General features: G+C 40.6%; 1 protein-coding gene across 5 annotated transcripts; it reads left to right on the plus strand.

Moving 5' to 3' along the window:
* The first annotated feature begins 33 nt into the window (after positions 1-33).
* CWF19L1 (CWF19 like cell cycle control factor 1) lies at positions 34-11,945 on the plus strand. Of its 5 annotated transcripts, none has more exons than XM_063290607.1 (14): positions 34-110; positions 688-772; positions 1,767-1,845; positions 2,970-3,071; positions 3,976-4,190; positions 4,564-4,682; positions 5,224-5,308; positions 6,459-6,599; positions 7,207-7,318; positions 7,856-7,935; positions 8,480-8,689; positions 9,209-9,328; positions 10,452-10,549; positions 11,099-11,945. In XM_063290607.1, exons 1-14 carry the CDS (start codon positions 85-87, stop codon positions 11,241-11,243), a joined length of 1,617 nt encoding a protein of 538 aa, XP_063146677.1. In that variant the 5' UTR covers positions 34-84; the 3' UTR covers positions 11,244-11,945. The 5 variants fall into 5 exon arrangements, with proteins under 5 accessions (XP_063146677.1, XP_063146674.1, XP_063146675.1 ...); XM_063290604.1 differs by having other exon boundaries at positions 7,856-7,917; XM_063290605.1 differs by having other exon boundaries at positions 50-110; positions 2,981-3,071.
* The last annotated feature ends 2,388 nt before the right edge of the window (positions 11,946-14,333 follow it).

A 14,333-nucleotide genomic window follows, 5' to 3' on the forward strand; every position in this document is an offset into this window, starting at 1 on the left:
CGCGTCCTTCGCGTTTCCGGCGGAGCAGTTTGCTTGTTACACCGCGCGGGGAGGTGGAAGTTTTTGCGAGGGGCCGCGGTTGTGATGGCGCCGGAGAAGCCGTTGCGCGTGTGAGGAAAAGTGCGAGGGGGAGAGGGGGTGGCCAATAAGTCCCTTTGTTTTACTAAAATGGGGAGGACCCCGGCGGGATAAAAATCAAGCTCCTGGTCTTAATGAGAGTGTAGAAAAGGCCGCAAAGGACCGAGCTTCCTTTCTCTAGAGCCCACTGGTCGCTTGGAAGGGTGGTAGTTTAACAGCGTCGTTTCTGGTTTGCGATCAAAAGGTACCAGGTTTGGTCTCCATTTGGAGCTCGAAAAACGACTTTAAAAGCTGGGGTGCTGGTAGTGCTGAGAAAAGCCGGGCTGGGTGGGCAAACGATCTGGCCCTGGAACATAACCACATCTGAGATATGCCTTCATTTGCAGTTATTAAAGATGCAGGAACCCTTGCTTCTCTTAGCCTCTGGCTATTTGAGGGAATGGAGATGTTTCCTCAGTTCTCTGGCTCACATTGCTGCATCTCTTCAAAATTGTCGCTCAGGAACCCATTTATCAGTTTTGTAGATTATCCAATCCCCAGTGTGCCCTGCCACAGTTTGCTGATACAGGGGATCTTTCTTTGTTGTGACATGCTCTTTTCTTTCTTTAGATTGGCCTGTGGAGATGTCGAAGGAAGATTTGAAGCTTTGTATGCCAGAGTTCAAGCTGTTCAGAAAAAAAGTGGAGCATTTGATGTATGTTTGCCTTCATAGGATAACATCCCTCAAGCACTGTGACTTCAGAATGAAACATGCCTCAGTCTTTTATAGTCCTTCCAATCTGTCTCAGTATCTGCTAGATGCAGACTCAATCTAGTGTTATGTCAACACTGAGTTCTCTTCTCTTTCCAGACCATCATTGCTTCATTCATTCCACCCTTTAGAGAATCTGAAAAGCTGCACAGAGGAGATGGGACCTGTCCTACAAGCAGTGACAGTTCCACTAATGGAATGATACCGTGGGGTACAGTTCCAAAGCTGACATTTCATGCAGCTGATCAAAACCACTTCAGTTGGTTTAGATAGTTTTTAGATACTGCACAGGGCTATTTGTATCACTGCAACAGATTAAGCTGATATTTTTAATCCACCCAATAGCCCAAATTCTTTAGGTGAATTACAACTGATTTAAAGCATATTTATGCCAAAATAATAAAAATGATGCACCGTTTAAAAGAAAACAGCAGAATGCATTATGGAGAAAATACACAAATAAAAGTATATTAAAAATACCCTTGTTGAATTCATCATCCTTGTTTGTGCTTGGCAAGACGAGAACATTTCACTATCCCGTTTCAAAATTGGTGTTTGTTTTTATACTTTAAAGATTTTAACCCAAAAATCCGTGGGAGTTTTATCCATATAGATTTTACAAGTTACTCCCTTAGATGAACTGTTGATCTTAAAATTATTTTTTATACCTCTTTAGCTGAAATTGCTAAGTGAAATGTTCTTAGTAAGTAAATGTGTGCCATAACTCCTTTTTTTTCTAAAATTCAGCTGTATAGTACTGATAAATACAACACCTAAATGGCCTTGCTGAAATGGCTAGGATGGCTATTGTGGTGTCCCAGATTGAACAGGCAAATGTATAGACCAGGTAATGCTTTGAAGATGAGGTATTTCCACCTTGATGAGTCTCTTGGTTATTCTAATCAGTGTTGTAAAATTATATGAAATGTTTTTACAGCTCCTTTTGTGTGTGGGAAACTTCTTTGGCTCTGCTCAAGATTCAGAATGGAAAGATTATCAAACAGGAGCAAAAAAAGGTAAGGAAAGTAATTGTTGAGAAGGATCTGTTGGTCTTTGCAATTGTGATGGTTGGTCATGTGGCCGAATCCTTTTCCCAAATCTGTCACTGCAGCTTAGACCTCATTTTTACTGATGTGATTAGCCTATATCTGGGCTATAACACTTGTGGAAATTGGCTTGCTGACTCTTCCATAACAAATAAAAATTCTTCACCATAGGAAGTTTAACAAGGGGAAATATTTCAGCCTAACTGTTGCTATTTGCACATCAAGAGCCAATGCTATTTGAAACAAATTATCTTATCATTTCTGTAACCCCTTTTGGGCTAAGGCTTTTTTTCCCACCTTTGTGAACCAAAATATTCTTCTATTCCCTGCCCCTACTGATACTTTTTAAAAAAAATAGTTTATCTCACAAACAACAGCTTGCAAAAAATGGGTGGGGAGAAAGATTCAAAATATTGAAAGAAGCTCCATCTTAATGAACTCATGAATGAAGGAGGGTTGGAGGTTACTGCTCCAGTCTCCAAGATTCTGTATCTTACCCCTAATCCTTGCGTTAAGGTCCTTGTTGAAGTCTATGTGATGCTTGCTTGCTTCCTTGATTGTGCCTGGTGGGACAGAGCTTGAAAGCCCAAGGACCAGATTATACCATCTTCCTTCTACCTCTGATAAAGGGAGTGTGAGCGTTAGCTTCATAATAAAAAAGCAAGAAAGCGTGTTTTTCTTAATGGAAAAACCCACTTTATGCAAAATAATTCAGTCCCCTTCCCCAACAGAGTTCTGCTTCCAATCATTTGGGATGCCTAAGGGGGAAAAAACCTTCAATGCCCCAACTTAGAACCGTTAGAAGCCAAGTTATTTTTTTCTACTGTGTTGCTATTCAAAGAAACAGGATGCTTTTAAGTAGCAGATGACAGGGAAAATCCTCACTACCATTTGCATGAAGCCCAAAGAGTCTACATCACTGGTCCATAGCATATACTGGAATTATTTTCTAATGACAATGAATTTCTTACATAAAAAATTAATGTCATATATGAAATAAAACATTGACTTAAAACATTTTGCTTATACTAAATAGAATATATTTCTAGCCTTTTTTTTCTTTAATTGTATTGGTGGGGGGCTTTCTTCCTTAGCTCCTATACAGACATATGTGTTGGGTGCCAATAGCAATGAAACGGTGCATTATTTTCCTGATGTCAGCGGATGTGAACTAGCCGAGAACATCACTTATCTAGGTAACCTGAAAGTTTGATTTTGATGGGTGCAGTTTGGTGGTGTAAATGTGAAACAACAAAAGTTGCAAATTCCGTCTTCTCCAAGGTATTTGTGTAAGCTTCTCCATGGTAATGTGGTAGGCATTTCCTAAGCATAGCTGAGCACTGCCTGATATGATCTTCGAGATCATAAGGGCTTGTCAAGCCCCTAGGAGGCAAGAAAGAGCTGATTGCTGCTGGGATTGGGACTATCTTTGGGTTATTTTCTCTTTGTTTGAATAATGTCCTTTTTTAAACATCAGGATGTGAATTTTCTGAGGTATCTACAATTGATTGTTTCCCCATTCCCCCAGATAAGGTGAGACTATTCACTGTAGTTCTGTCTAGCTTATATCTGGACTTTGGAAAATTGCTGGCTCCTGTGCAAGCCTTAGAGACTGCGGAGAAGAAAAGACATTTTGTTTTTGTATGCTCCTCCTTTCGACTAGCTTCTCTTTTTTGAGTTTGATATGGAGAGGGAAGTAAGGCTTGGGTTCATCTAATCTGGTAACTCCCGTGCATTCCTAAAAAGAAGAAATGTGCTTCTCCAATTTTTTTCTGTCTCACTTCTTACGTATGCTAGACTGGCTGACAGTGGCTGAGTTTACATAGTATGCTAAGCCAGAGCACAAGACAGTTCAAAGATGTGTGAATCTAGCCACTTAACAGTCATGTAGGTATTCACATGTGTCTTCTATAAGGACTGGGCGTGGGGGCGGTTCAGTATCTTTCAGCACAAAGCAGAGATACTCCCCTATCAATTAAAATTTCTGTCAGTTTAGATCTATGTGTTCCTTAAATTTGAGTGTACAGTGTGTAAGACCTAGAGTCATTGTTGAAGCACGTTTCCTACAAATCCTCTGGTCTGAATCATGTTCCTTTATAGGACGTAAAGGTGTCTTCAGCGGAGCTTCAGGACTTCAGATTGCTTATCTCAGCGGAGTTGAATCCATGGAAGATCCAGCTCCTGCACACAGTTTTAGTGCTAAGGATGTAACTCATCTCAAGACTTCCTTGCAATCCATTTCACAATTCAAAGGTGTAGACATCTTGCTCACCTCTTCTTGGCCCAAGGGTGTAGAGACCTTTGGCAACAGCCCAGTAAGTAGTACACTGGAAGAGAAAAGGAATTGTATGACAGGATTTATATCTTCCACAAAGATTCATATGCTGGAGTGTACCAGATTGGTAATGAGTGTAAATCTGATCTTTAACATATACATAGTGGAAAAAGCTAACTGTAAACTTGTAAGGAATGAAACATTAAATAATAATAATAATAGCAGCACATGGTAAAATAAAAGAATACTAAATGCAAATCAGGCACAAGAATATAGGAAGACTATTACTCTGTTCTCAGTTATCTGAATTGATAACTGAGTTGATATGTTTTTTAGATAGATAGATATAGATATATAAATAAAAATCCACAGGAAATAAAAGTTAAATATTTGTGTGTGGCTTTTTTTTACAGGGAGATGTGAACTCTATGAAATGTGGTTCAGGGTTAGTATCTTTACTAGCTGCAAGTGTAAAGCCCAGATATCATTTTGCTGGTCTTCAGAAAATCAATTATGAAAGACTTCCTTATAGGTATGTGAATCCTTGAGTAATAACTGCTGTTCACAGTAAACTTGTTTCTGTTTCTACGTATGCTAATGAAGTGATTTGCATAAATATGAGAGCGTAAAAACAGCTATGCTAGATCAAATCAAAGCCCATCATGTATTCTGTTCCCACAATGGCCGACTAATGACCTATAGGAAACCCGCAAGCAAGACTAGAATGTGCTGACACCCTTTCAGTCATAACCCAGAAGTAGTCATGCGCAGCATGCTGCCTCTGACATTGGAGATGATATACCATTATAAATGGTAACTTTTTGTAGTCTTAGCCTACATCCTTAGAGGGAAGTAACTTCTTCCCATAAACAACTTTTTATGGAATTTGTTAAACTGTATATTGACAATTCTATCTGGAGTTCATGTTACACACGGACACATTATACAGACTGAAGTTTCCAGAAGTAAGCGTAAAATTTTTGGAAGAGTTGTTGCATCTCTTTTTTTAGAGGCAGTTGAATGTCTTCCAGATCCGGATCTTTTCTAAAGTCCTTGCAAAATTCTTTCCACAGAAACCATGCTGTTCTTCAAGAAACTGCACAACATGTCAGCCGATTCATCGCTCTCGCCAATGTTGGCAACGCTGACAAGAGAAAGGTGAATGGAGATCTTTTTTTTCCTTTCATACCTGAACTGAGCAGAGGAATGCCCGGGTTCCATGCAAGCTGATCATGTTTCTTCTCCTAAACAGTACAGTTTAATTTTTGGCAAAAACTGTGCTTATATTAACTACTTAAATTAAAGCAAGCCCATGAAATGCTTTACATTTGATGTTTTGCATTGAAGGATGAGATCCCTCTTCAGCTGTTAATTAGCAGTTATGCTTGAGGTGGAAGCTTTGCTTTGTAGCAGTTTAGTAGTCTGTTTATCATTTGAAATTAGACTTTTAAGTAATTTAAAAAATCAGGCAGAATTCCGAGCTTGGCAAGTCCCAAGGAATATATCTGTGAGCACGATGTCACGTTATGGACCCAGGGTACCTTGAATAAATGACAAGAGGTGCAAGGCTGCATGTGGCCTGATGGGTTGTCAGCAACAACTGATAACACTCCTTCAACAATTTCTTCTCTCTCCTGCATTTACCTGCAACTTTGCTGCTGCATTTCCCTCTCCTGCTGCCAGTCCCCTTGCCTGACACTTTGCCTGTCTCCTACACGCACTTCTTATTCCCTGCCAGTCCTTCCTTGCCAGCCTCCCTCTAGGCATCTCTTGTGGTTCCCCTGCAGTCCTTCCTAGTCTGCTTGCTGGCCTATCAACTGCCTTTAGCACTTTGCTACTTCCCTCATTTTGCTGTTACGTGGCTTGCCAATTGCAGTGGCTCAATTCATGCAACACACTAAGCCGAAACCAAATAGACCAAATATGCCTCATGGCAGTGTGTGAAGGTCCATCCCCACCATCGTTCTGAAACTCTCCTCCTGTTCCTAGACCCTCAGGGAGAGTTTCCAGCCTGTTCTCCTTGGTCTCTCTGGCTGATCTATTCCATTTAAAAAATGCGGCTGCTTCAGTTGGTGCAATCTGCCATGTAAGGGCTGGCCCTTCCCTTTCAACATTTATAAATATGTCTACATCTCTGTCAGGAACTTTGCTACAAGAACCATGTTCTGATAGCACATAGTTTTCACTGTTTGGGTGAAAGAATGCAAACATCGGTCCTCTAGTTTTAGAAAGTGCTTAAAAATTAAAGCAACACCATGCAAGTTTTCCGCTGTAGCTCTGTTCCTTTTTTGTGATTCCTTTTTCTCAGTATCTCTACGCATTCAGCATTCTTCCAATGAATTCAATGGATCCTGCAGAACTCATCAAACAGCCCCAAGATACCACCGAGAACCCATACCGAAAGCCTGGGGGTGGAGAAAGTTTTGCACATCTGTTACCAGATGCAAAGGTACAGGGGTACAGCATTCATATTTTATAATCTCTTGGGCTTGCTGAACTTCTTATGCAGTTTTGGGATGAGGGGAATAGCTTCACACTGCCACTGCCTGTGACAAATGGGCTCCTATTCTGGTATCATCCTCTTTGGTAGAAATGCACAACTTCCTTCAGTGAGTCAGGCAGCTTCTGCTGGACATTTGTAGGATCATGTGACATTTGGAGTAGATCAGTGGCAGAGGATGCATCACCACACACCACACATTCTTTCCCATTTCCTTTCTTCTTATAGGTAGCAAATACTGATTTTCCCTTCTCTTTGGTTGGTTAGCTGATCCTAGGCAGACTTCCAAATTTCCTTTAAAATTCTGGGCTTGCAATATTCCTTAGAAACAATAAAGCTACACTCATTCTTGGTTTTATTTATTTATTTATCGCGCGCGTGCACACGTTTATTTTTGTATCGGCAACTCCTCACGTTCCCGCTGTTTGTTTGTTTTTGTTTTTTTGCAAAGAGCTTTACTCCAGAGGTGTAACATTTCAAGCTGAAATACATATGGAAACAAATCTCCCTGAATTTGCCCTCTGCCCCAGCAGTCAATTTTGTTTTGCTTCCACAGGAGGAGCCTGCTAGCCAATTTTTTTTTGATCTAAGCCACAAGCCCAAAGGAAAGAAACGGCCTATGAAAGGAGAAGAGAGACAGCCACCGAAGCGGCCACCTTTCAAACCCCGTGAGTACCAGACTCCTTTATCTTTTCAGTATTGAGCGAAAAAGAGCACATGGCTGTAAATTGGCCTAAACCAAAGTTGGCTGTGTAGGTTTGATTTCCTAAATTAGTGTAGGGATCGGATCTGTACTCTTGTAAGAGTAGAACATTTTGGTATTTGTTTTGGAACTGTTCTGGGGGACCAGCAGATTTAATAAATCTGCACAAAATAATTAAGGTACTTGGAAAAGTCCAGAAGAACCCACCTCACTGTATTGATAAAAGGCAGTGGTCTTTTTATTGGTCTTATAATTGATCAGAACAAATTGAGACAAACTCTTGGGTAGTGTGAGAGATATTATCTAGTAGAACATACATTAAAGCATTTTCTTAATTGTGACAGAGTGGAAAAGAGAGGGAAACAGATCCCAGATTTGACCTATCTTAGCCTTCCAGAACCTGTAAATATCTCCTGTTAAAGGTTTAGCAGAAGACATTGATGACGTACTGCTTTACGTTACTGCCAAGTTTCTGATACCTGTTTCCTCTCTGATTTTAAAGCATTGCCAACAGCTGCCTGCTGGTTTTGCCTTGCCAGCCCAGATGTTGAGAAACATTTAGTGGTGAGCATTGGCACACATGTAAGTGTCTATTTTCCTGTGCTTTAAGATGAGAGGGCTGAATTATAGAAGGTACCCAAAATATAGATGTGGACTTTGTTGGTAATGTAGATAGAAGACCAGTGGGAGCTATTTGGAATATTGTTGACTTATAAAACTGATGTGGAGCAGAGTACATGTTCAATCATAAAAGTTATTCATAGTACATTTTTCTGTCACTGTTAAACAGATGTTGACAATCTCTCTTTTTCGCAATTCTTTGGCTGCCATTTGGCAGCATTCTGCACGGTCTTCGTTGCACTTAGGGATATTAAAATCCCATCAGTTTTCTATCTGGCTCTTTTGTCTAATAAAGTGGTATAAACATTCCTAATAATTACTTTTTAGTAGGTTTCCCTGGTTGTAACTTTCGTTTCTTCATGAGTTTGAATCTTTGTCAGATTTGGACCATATAGCATCTCAGAATGTCAGTTCTGTTCCTATTGGTTTAACAGTAATAGCATGGAAGAGATTGTCTAGGGAGTGATAGTGCTTCTCATCACTGTTTCTTGGATTCTTTTCCTAGTGCTACCTTGCCCTTGCCAAAGGGGGCTTGTCACCTGATCATGTCCTTATTTTGCCCATTGGACATTATCAGTCAATGGTTGAGCTTGCTTCAGAAGTGGTGGAAGAAGTTGATCAGTACAAGTCTGTGCTGAAAAAATTCTTCAAAGCCAAAGGGAAAAGGTGTGTGATTTATGAAAGGAATTATAGGAGTCAACACCTCCAGCTCCAGGTGAGGCACCTCTGTCTGTGCAGGATGTTTTTAACCCTTAGTGGAAATTTCTGAATGTTCTGGGTATGATTTGATGGTGTTAACAGCACTAAGAATCATGGAATACCCCTCCTTTCTTCAGTATACACTGTATCTGTACATTCCCTTCACAGGCAGTGTTCTGCTTATACCACGTTTTTCTGGTGATATATTGTGGTAGTTTCTAGCTGGCTGACCAGAAGCAGTATCTGAACAGCATCTGGCTACCACAGAGATTATAAGTGAGGGAAGAAAACTGAGGACTCCTGAAGAAAAACAAATCCTCAGTACTTCATCTCCCACAGCCAGTTTTGTTTTGTTTTGTTTTTCTCTCACGTTCATAAGTTTAAGCCTGCAAGAGAGGCATTTGCCTTTCACCATGATGATAACCTTTGCTGAGGGCCCTCTTTTGGTCCCATGATGGAGCTCCTAAGTTGCCTTGAAGGTTGCTTTTTTAACTTCCTTTTTTTATTCCTAAGTGCTGTGAAAATATTCTTCTAGGTTGTTCCTGTACCCCAGACCTGTTGTACTACTGAAGACATTAAGGAGGCCTTCATAATTCAAGGAGAGGAACGTCACATTGAGTTGTTAGAGATACCAGAACATTCAGCTCTCAAGCAAGTAAGAGTCAAGCTACTGCTTCCTTTGTTTATGCCAGAGGGTTGTTGCAAGGGATTCTGGGAATGTAAGAGTTGGATCCCAGCCTAATGTGCTCTTTTATGTGCCCCTTTTCCTTTATTTGTCAGCAGCTGGCAGGACACTGAGTCAGTTTGTATCTGATTTGGGTAATTCTGAATCCAGAGCAAAACTGGCAAGTCAGGCTTTGTCGAATTTGAAATAAGGCTTCCTTTAAGTTATCTGCCATTCACAGAAAATAAAAACAAAGCCTCTGTTTTTCATTCATATTTTAGCAATTCCAGTGTATATTTTTCTTAAATGTTACATGTTATCTGCGAGCATTTCCTGTAGCAGGCTTCCTCAATATGAGCACTCTGTAGCAGCATGGACTTCAGTTCCCAGAATGTTCAGCAGCAGCTGTTGCCACTGGCTGGTAATTCTTGGAGTTAAAATCCATACACCTGAAAGATACCAAATTAAAGGTGTCCCTTTCACAATATTCCTTGCACATGTTCTTCTGTAATTTAACAAACCTTTTTTCTCTCATAAAGAACAACTCAACCTGTTCATTCATCTAAATCTATCAAGAAATAACAGATAAAAAATTACTAGCATTGCTTTTTAAAAACATATAAACTCTACTTCCTGCACCCATTTGTCTGTAACTTGTCAAATGTTGTACACTTAAAAAGACCTATTAATCCGCAAAAAGGACTACAGCCTTAATACAATTTTGTCAAAAAGTAAGAAAGTTACAGACTTCAATTTCACTGTGTAACTCAATGAGAGATACACAAGACCTCAGATTTTTCAAAGGTGTGTTCCTCTTCACTCCCAAGAAAAAACAGGCTATGTGTGAAGCACTTCAGAGTGAATTAGTTTGTTACAGGTGCCAGAGTTCAAATCAAAATTTCTCATTCATTTCCCGAATGCTAGACTTACTGAGCAAAAATCCAGCTGCATCACAGCTTTGGCACTTGCTTTTGTTTTTCTGGCAGCTTGGCAGACATGTTTCAGAGATGGCAGAGAAGCTGTGCTCATGTGTTTTTCTCACCCACACCCACACTTCTTCTTTGGAATGTAATACACGAAATATTGTTACATGGAAATGCTTCTTGTCTTTCAGATAGTTCAGCCAGGGACACCATATTTTTATGTTGAGCTTGATAACGGAGAGAAACTCTTCCATCGTATTGGGAAAAACTTCCCCTTGCAGTTTGGAAGGTTAGTTCATTCCACTTGTCGTTGACACCTTATTTATTCACTTTAAAAAAATGTGTGATTTATATGGCTACTGATTGACTCTGGGCAGCTTACATTTGGATAGGAACAAAAAAAAAAAAACCCATAGGAAGTGAAAGCAAAGCACAACAAATGCCCAGAAGCAGAAAACAGAATAACAAAAGGATTACAGAATAACCAAGGCCAACCATTGCATAGACCATTCAGAAACTTTTGTTCTGGACTTTGTCCATCAAATGGAATGGAATGAAAGAATGTTAATATAAAGACAGGCTGTAGCTTACTAGTTGCTAACTCCAGTCTTTGTTCTCAGCTGGGACTGTGCCACCATTTTTTTTCCTTGGCATCTGTTCCTTCCTGCTAGTTTCAGTTGCCCCTCCGCATGATCCTCAGGTGGAGGCCTAAACAGAGACACCCAGAGGATATAATCAAATTGGCTTTTCAAGTATGCGGCTAAGCAGTCTATTGGGAATTTGGAGCACTATGACAGAGTATAAATAACACTAGTTTGTCTTCCGTTATTTTCCATAGGGAGGTGCTGGCCAGCGAGGCCATCCTTGGCATGCCTGAGCGTGCAGATTGGAGAAGCTGCCAGACAGGACGGGAGGAAGAAACTGCTGCAGCCCAAGCCTTCCGCCAAGCCTTTGAGCCCTTTGATTTTGCCCAGTTGGATTGAGCGCTTGAATGGAAGTGGGAAAGCTCTGTTGAAGAATAGCTTTCCTTTGAAACTTCTGTCCAGCAAATTGGAATTTTGCAGGGGTGGGAGTTCATCACTTTTCCTGCTGGCTAGGTCATGAAGGAAGACATTTTACATGACCGGAACAATGAGAAGCTGATTGCTTCCACTGAAGACTTCTTATGGAGCCTTGCTGGTCTTCAGCTCAGGATGTCACCTGCCCTATTCTGTCTGCACTTATTGGCCTCTGGCTTCCAAAAGGCCTTCAGAAGAGGTATGCGCAAAAGATTTTCTTTTGCAGCTGACCACTCTGTTCCGGCAGGTGAATTTAGGAGCAATGAATCCTTCTAGATTGGGGAGTCAATTTAAATCCTCTGATATTGGAGGTAGATTTGCAGTGTGCATCACACAGTACACCAAGTTCTTGTGCTCTGGCAGTAAGTCACGGCTATCCAAGTCCTACAGCCTATTATTACAGTAATAGAGTAATATTGGGACTATGTGGAACTTCTCAAATATGACATACCAGCCTTTTAATTTACTTGCATCTTTCCTAATTTTTATTTTTCAATAATTTCCTTGGAGTCCTGTTATATGTTGTACTAGTGAGAACTCTTACGTCAAATCTGATAGATTTCAGCTTTATGTGACCAGTGTCCCTTAACATTACTTTATTTATAATAAAATATGGATTCTATTTTTTGTTAGGCAATACAAGTTAACTTTGAAGAAATTACAACTTAAAGCAATTAAATAAAAGTGGCTGTGGTTTTCAGCCCTGCTAGATGTACTATACCAGGAAATCAACTTCACAGGAAGGCTAAAACTACTTTTATTCAGACTGGCTATAATAACAGAATCTTGCAACTCTAATTCTGCTGTACCTCCTCCTCACAGTTCAGTGAATTAGGGCGGTGTCTGCCTGAGTTGCTTCCAAATGTTATCTTGCTGTTCTGGACTTTAAAAAATGTTTCAGCCCCTTTTGCCTAGGCAACAGCTCCTGCCTATCTCCATCAAGGTCATTTTCCTTACTCTCTACAGTGGTTGTTAGAATCACCTAGGTCCGGTGATCTATCTTTACTCTTTGATGGGTTTGCACTTTCCCATTCAGGAGCGGTGCAGAAATGGGGGGTCTTAGACTCACAGGTCCTGCTCAAAAAGCAGATGGCAGCTGTTGGCCAAGAGGACCTTTGCACAGCTCTATCTAGTCGGTTTTGTCCCTTCCTAGATCGGGCTGCTCTCCAGATTGTCACTCACTCGCTTGTCACCTCACAGCTTGAGTACTGCAGTACACTTTCCATGGGGCTACCCTTGAAGACCGCTTGGACATTTCATCTGGTCCAGAACTCAGCGGTGTGAGCGGTGGTGGGCATGCCTTAGTACTAACAAGCCAAATATACCAGTTAGAGTGTAAACAAAAAAAGCAATCATCATTCTTTAAAACAATGCTACGTGTGAGGTCACAAAGTAGAGCCGTTCACTTGCTGAACCCTCTAGCAGGAACTTCCAAAAGCAGCATGCAACGATTTGCTCACCTCAGCAGCTTTGGTGGCAGCTCAGATTGCATATTCTGACAAAGTTAGAATTTCTTCTCCCTGTTCAGCCTAGGAATCCAAATTAAAGTTTTCTCAAAAAATGGCTATGTGGCCTTGTAGCATCCAGTGAAGGAAAGCTTCTTTCTGGTTAATTGGTTTCATTGTTGAACTGCTGTTACTGTTAGAACACTTTGCTAACATTCGGTGAAAATGGGCAAATAAGTATCGGGGGTGATATGGTGACTTTTCAATTAAGACAAAAGTTAGAGTGGCCTACTCACTGGTCTTCCCTATTGTAATGTACGGATACAAGAGGTGGACTCTGCACAAGACTAAAAGCTTTTAACCATGGTGCTGGAGGAAGCTGCTTCACAGTCCTTAGACAGCCAAGAAGACCAGCCATTCAGTACTGAAGGAAATCAAGCCTGTTCATTGGAAACAAAGATGATGAAACAAAACTCATCGTAGTTTAGACACATGCAAGCTGATGCATCTGTGGAAAAGTGAAGGCTGGGCAAGGTGGATGGAAGGAGAACAAGAGGCCGGAGCATTAGGTGGGCAGATGGAGTACAGTACAGGAAGCAACAGGAAGGCACCTGCAATAGTAGCATAACGCAGGACCTTTATCCACAGAGTCACCAAGGGTCGGCTACAACTCAACGGAATATAGTACATAACATCCCTGCGGAAATGTGAACAATGCTACCATATTTCTCCCTTTCTTGCCTTTTCCCAAGACTAAATATACTTAATTCTGCCAATCTTTTCTCATAGTTTCTAGCCCCCAAGCATCGTTGCCTTTCTTTGTAGCTTTCTTAGTTTGTTTGAATCCGGACAGCGTGTTGGCTAGAACTAGACACAATATCCAAGGTGGGGTCTGGTAAGTGTAGAATAAAACAATATTATTTCTTGTAGTTTGGAAGTTATGCTTTATTTGCAGCCGAAAAAAAACAGCTGTACAGTTGGCTGTAATAAGAGTCAGATGTGGCATTGTAATCATAGCCTGATCCAACCCATCCTGTCATAGCAAAACAATGACTTCTGTACATGTCACAACTTTTCAATATTGAAATAAATTACTACGTTCAACTCCATTCTGGCTGGATTAATTATTTAGAGAAATATTGTCCTTGGCAATTTTCTATCAGTCCAGATAGTACGAAGGGTCTGACAGTAGCAGTCAGTTTAGAAGCTGTGCTCAGTTTTTGCAGTGGGTGAATACATCACCCAAAAAATACTGTGAAGTATGTTGCATGGAAATACTTCTCTGTGGATGCAAGAGGAAGCTTTCAGTTTTTTGCAACATACGCCGCTGGGAATCACAGAAGTACATGCCCACACTTGATGTTTTATTATGTGTTTTATTATAAGATGAAAGGACAAGCACTACTATATGCTATAATGTCTGAATCCCATTCTAATCAAACCATGTATGCCAAGATTATTAAAAACTGAGCAGTATTCCCCACCCCACCCAGTTGTGAAACCAAGACATCACATGATGACAGCTCACCACCGTTTCACCATCTTTTTAAAGTTGAGTGAGAGATTTTCT

This window comes from Candoia aspera, chromosome 1, assembly GCF_035149785.1.
Source record: "Candoia aspera isolate rCanAsp1 chromosome 1, rCanAsp1.hap2, whole genome shotgun sequence".
NCBI classification, from domain to species: domain Eukaryota; kingdom Metazoa; phylum Chordata; class Lepidosauria; order Squamata; family Boidae; genus Candoia; species Candoia aspera.

Bases quoted from the DNA above. Each gene is read 5' to 3' on its own strand.
- CWF19L1 (XM_063290607.1), top strand. From the start codon at position 85: ATGGCGCCGGAGAAGCCGTTGCGCGT. The intron at 4,191-4,563 runs GTAAGTAGTACA...TTTTTTTTACAG, and splicing joins AGACCTTTGGCAACAGCCCA to GGAGATGTGAACTCTATGAA. The intron at 7,319-7,855 runs GTGAGTACCAGA...CTGATTTTAAAG, and splicing joins GCGGCCACCTTTCAAACCCC to CATTGCCAACAGCTGCCTGC.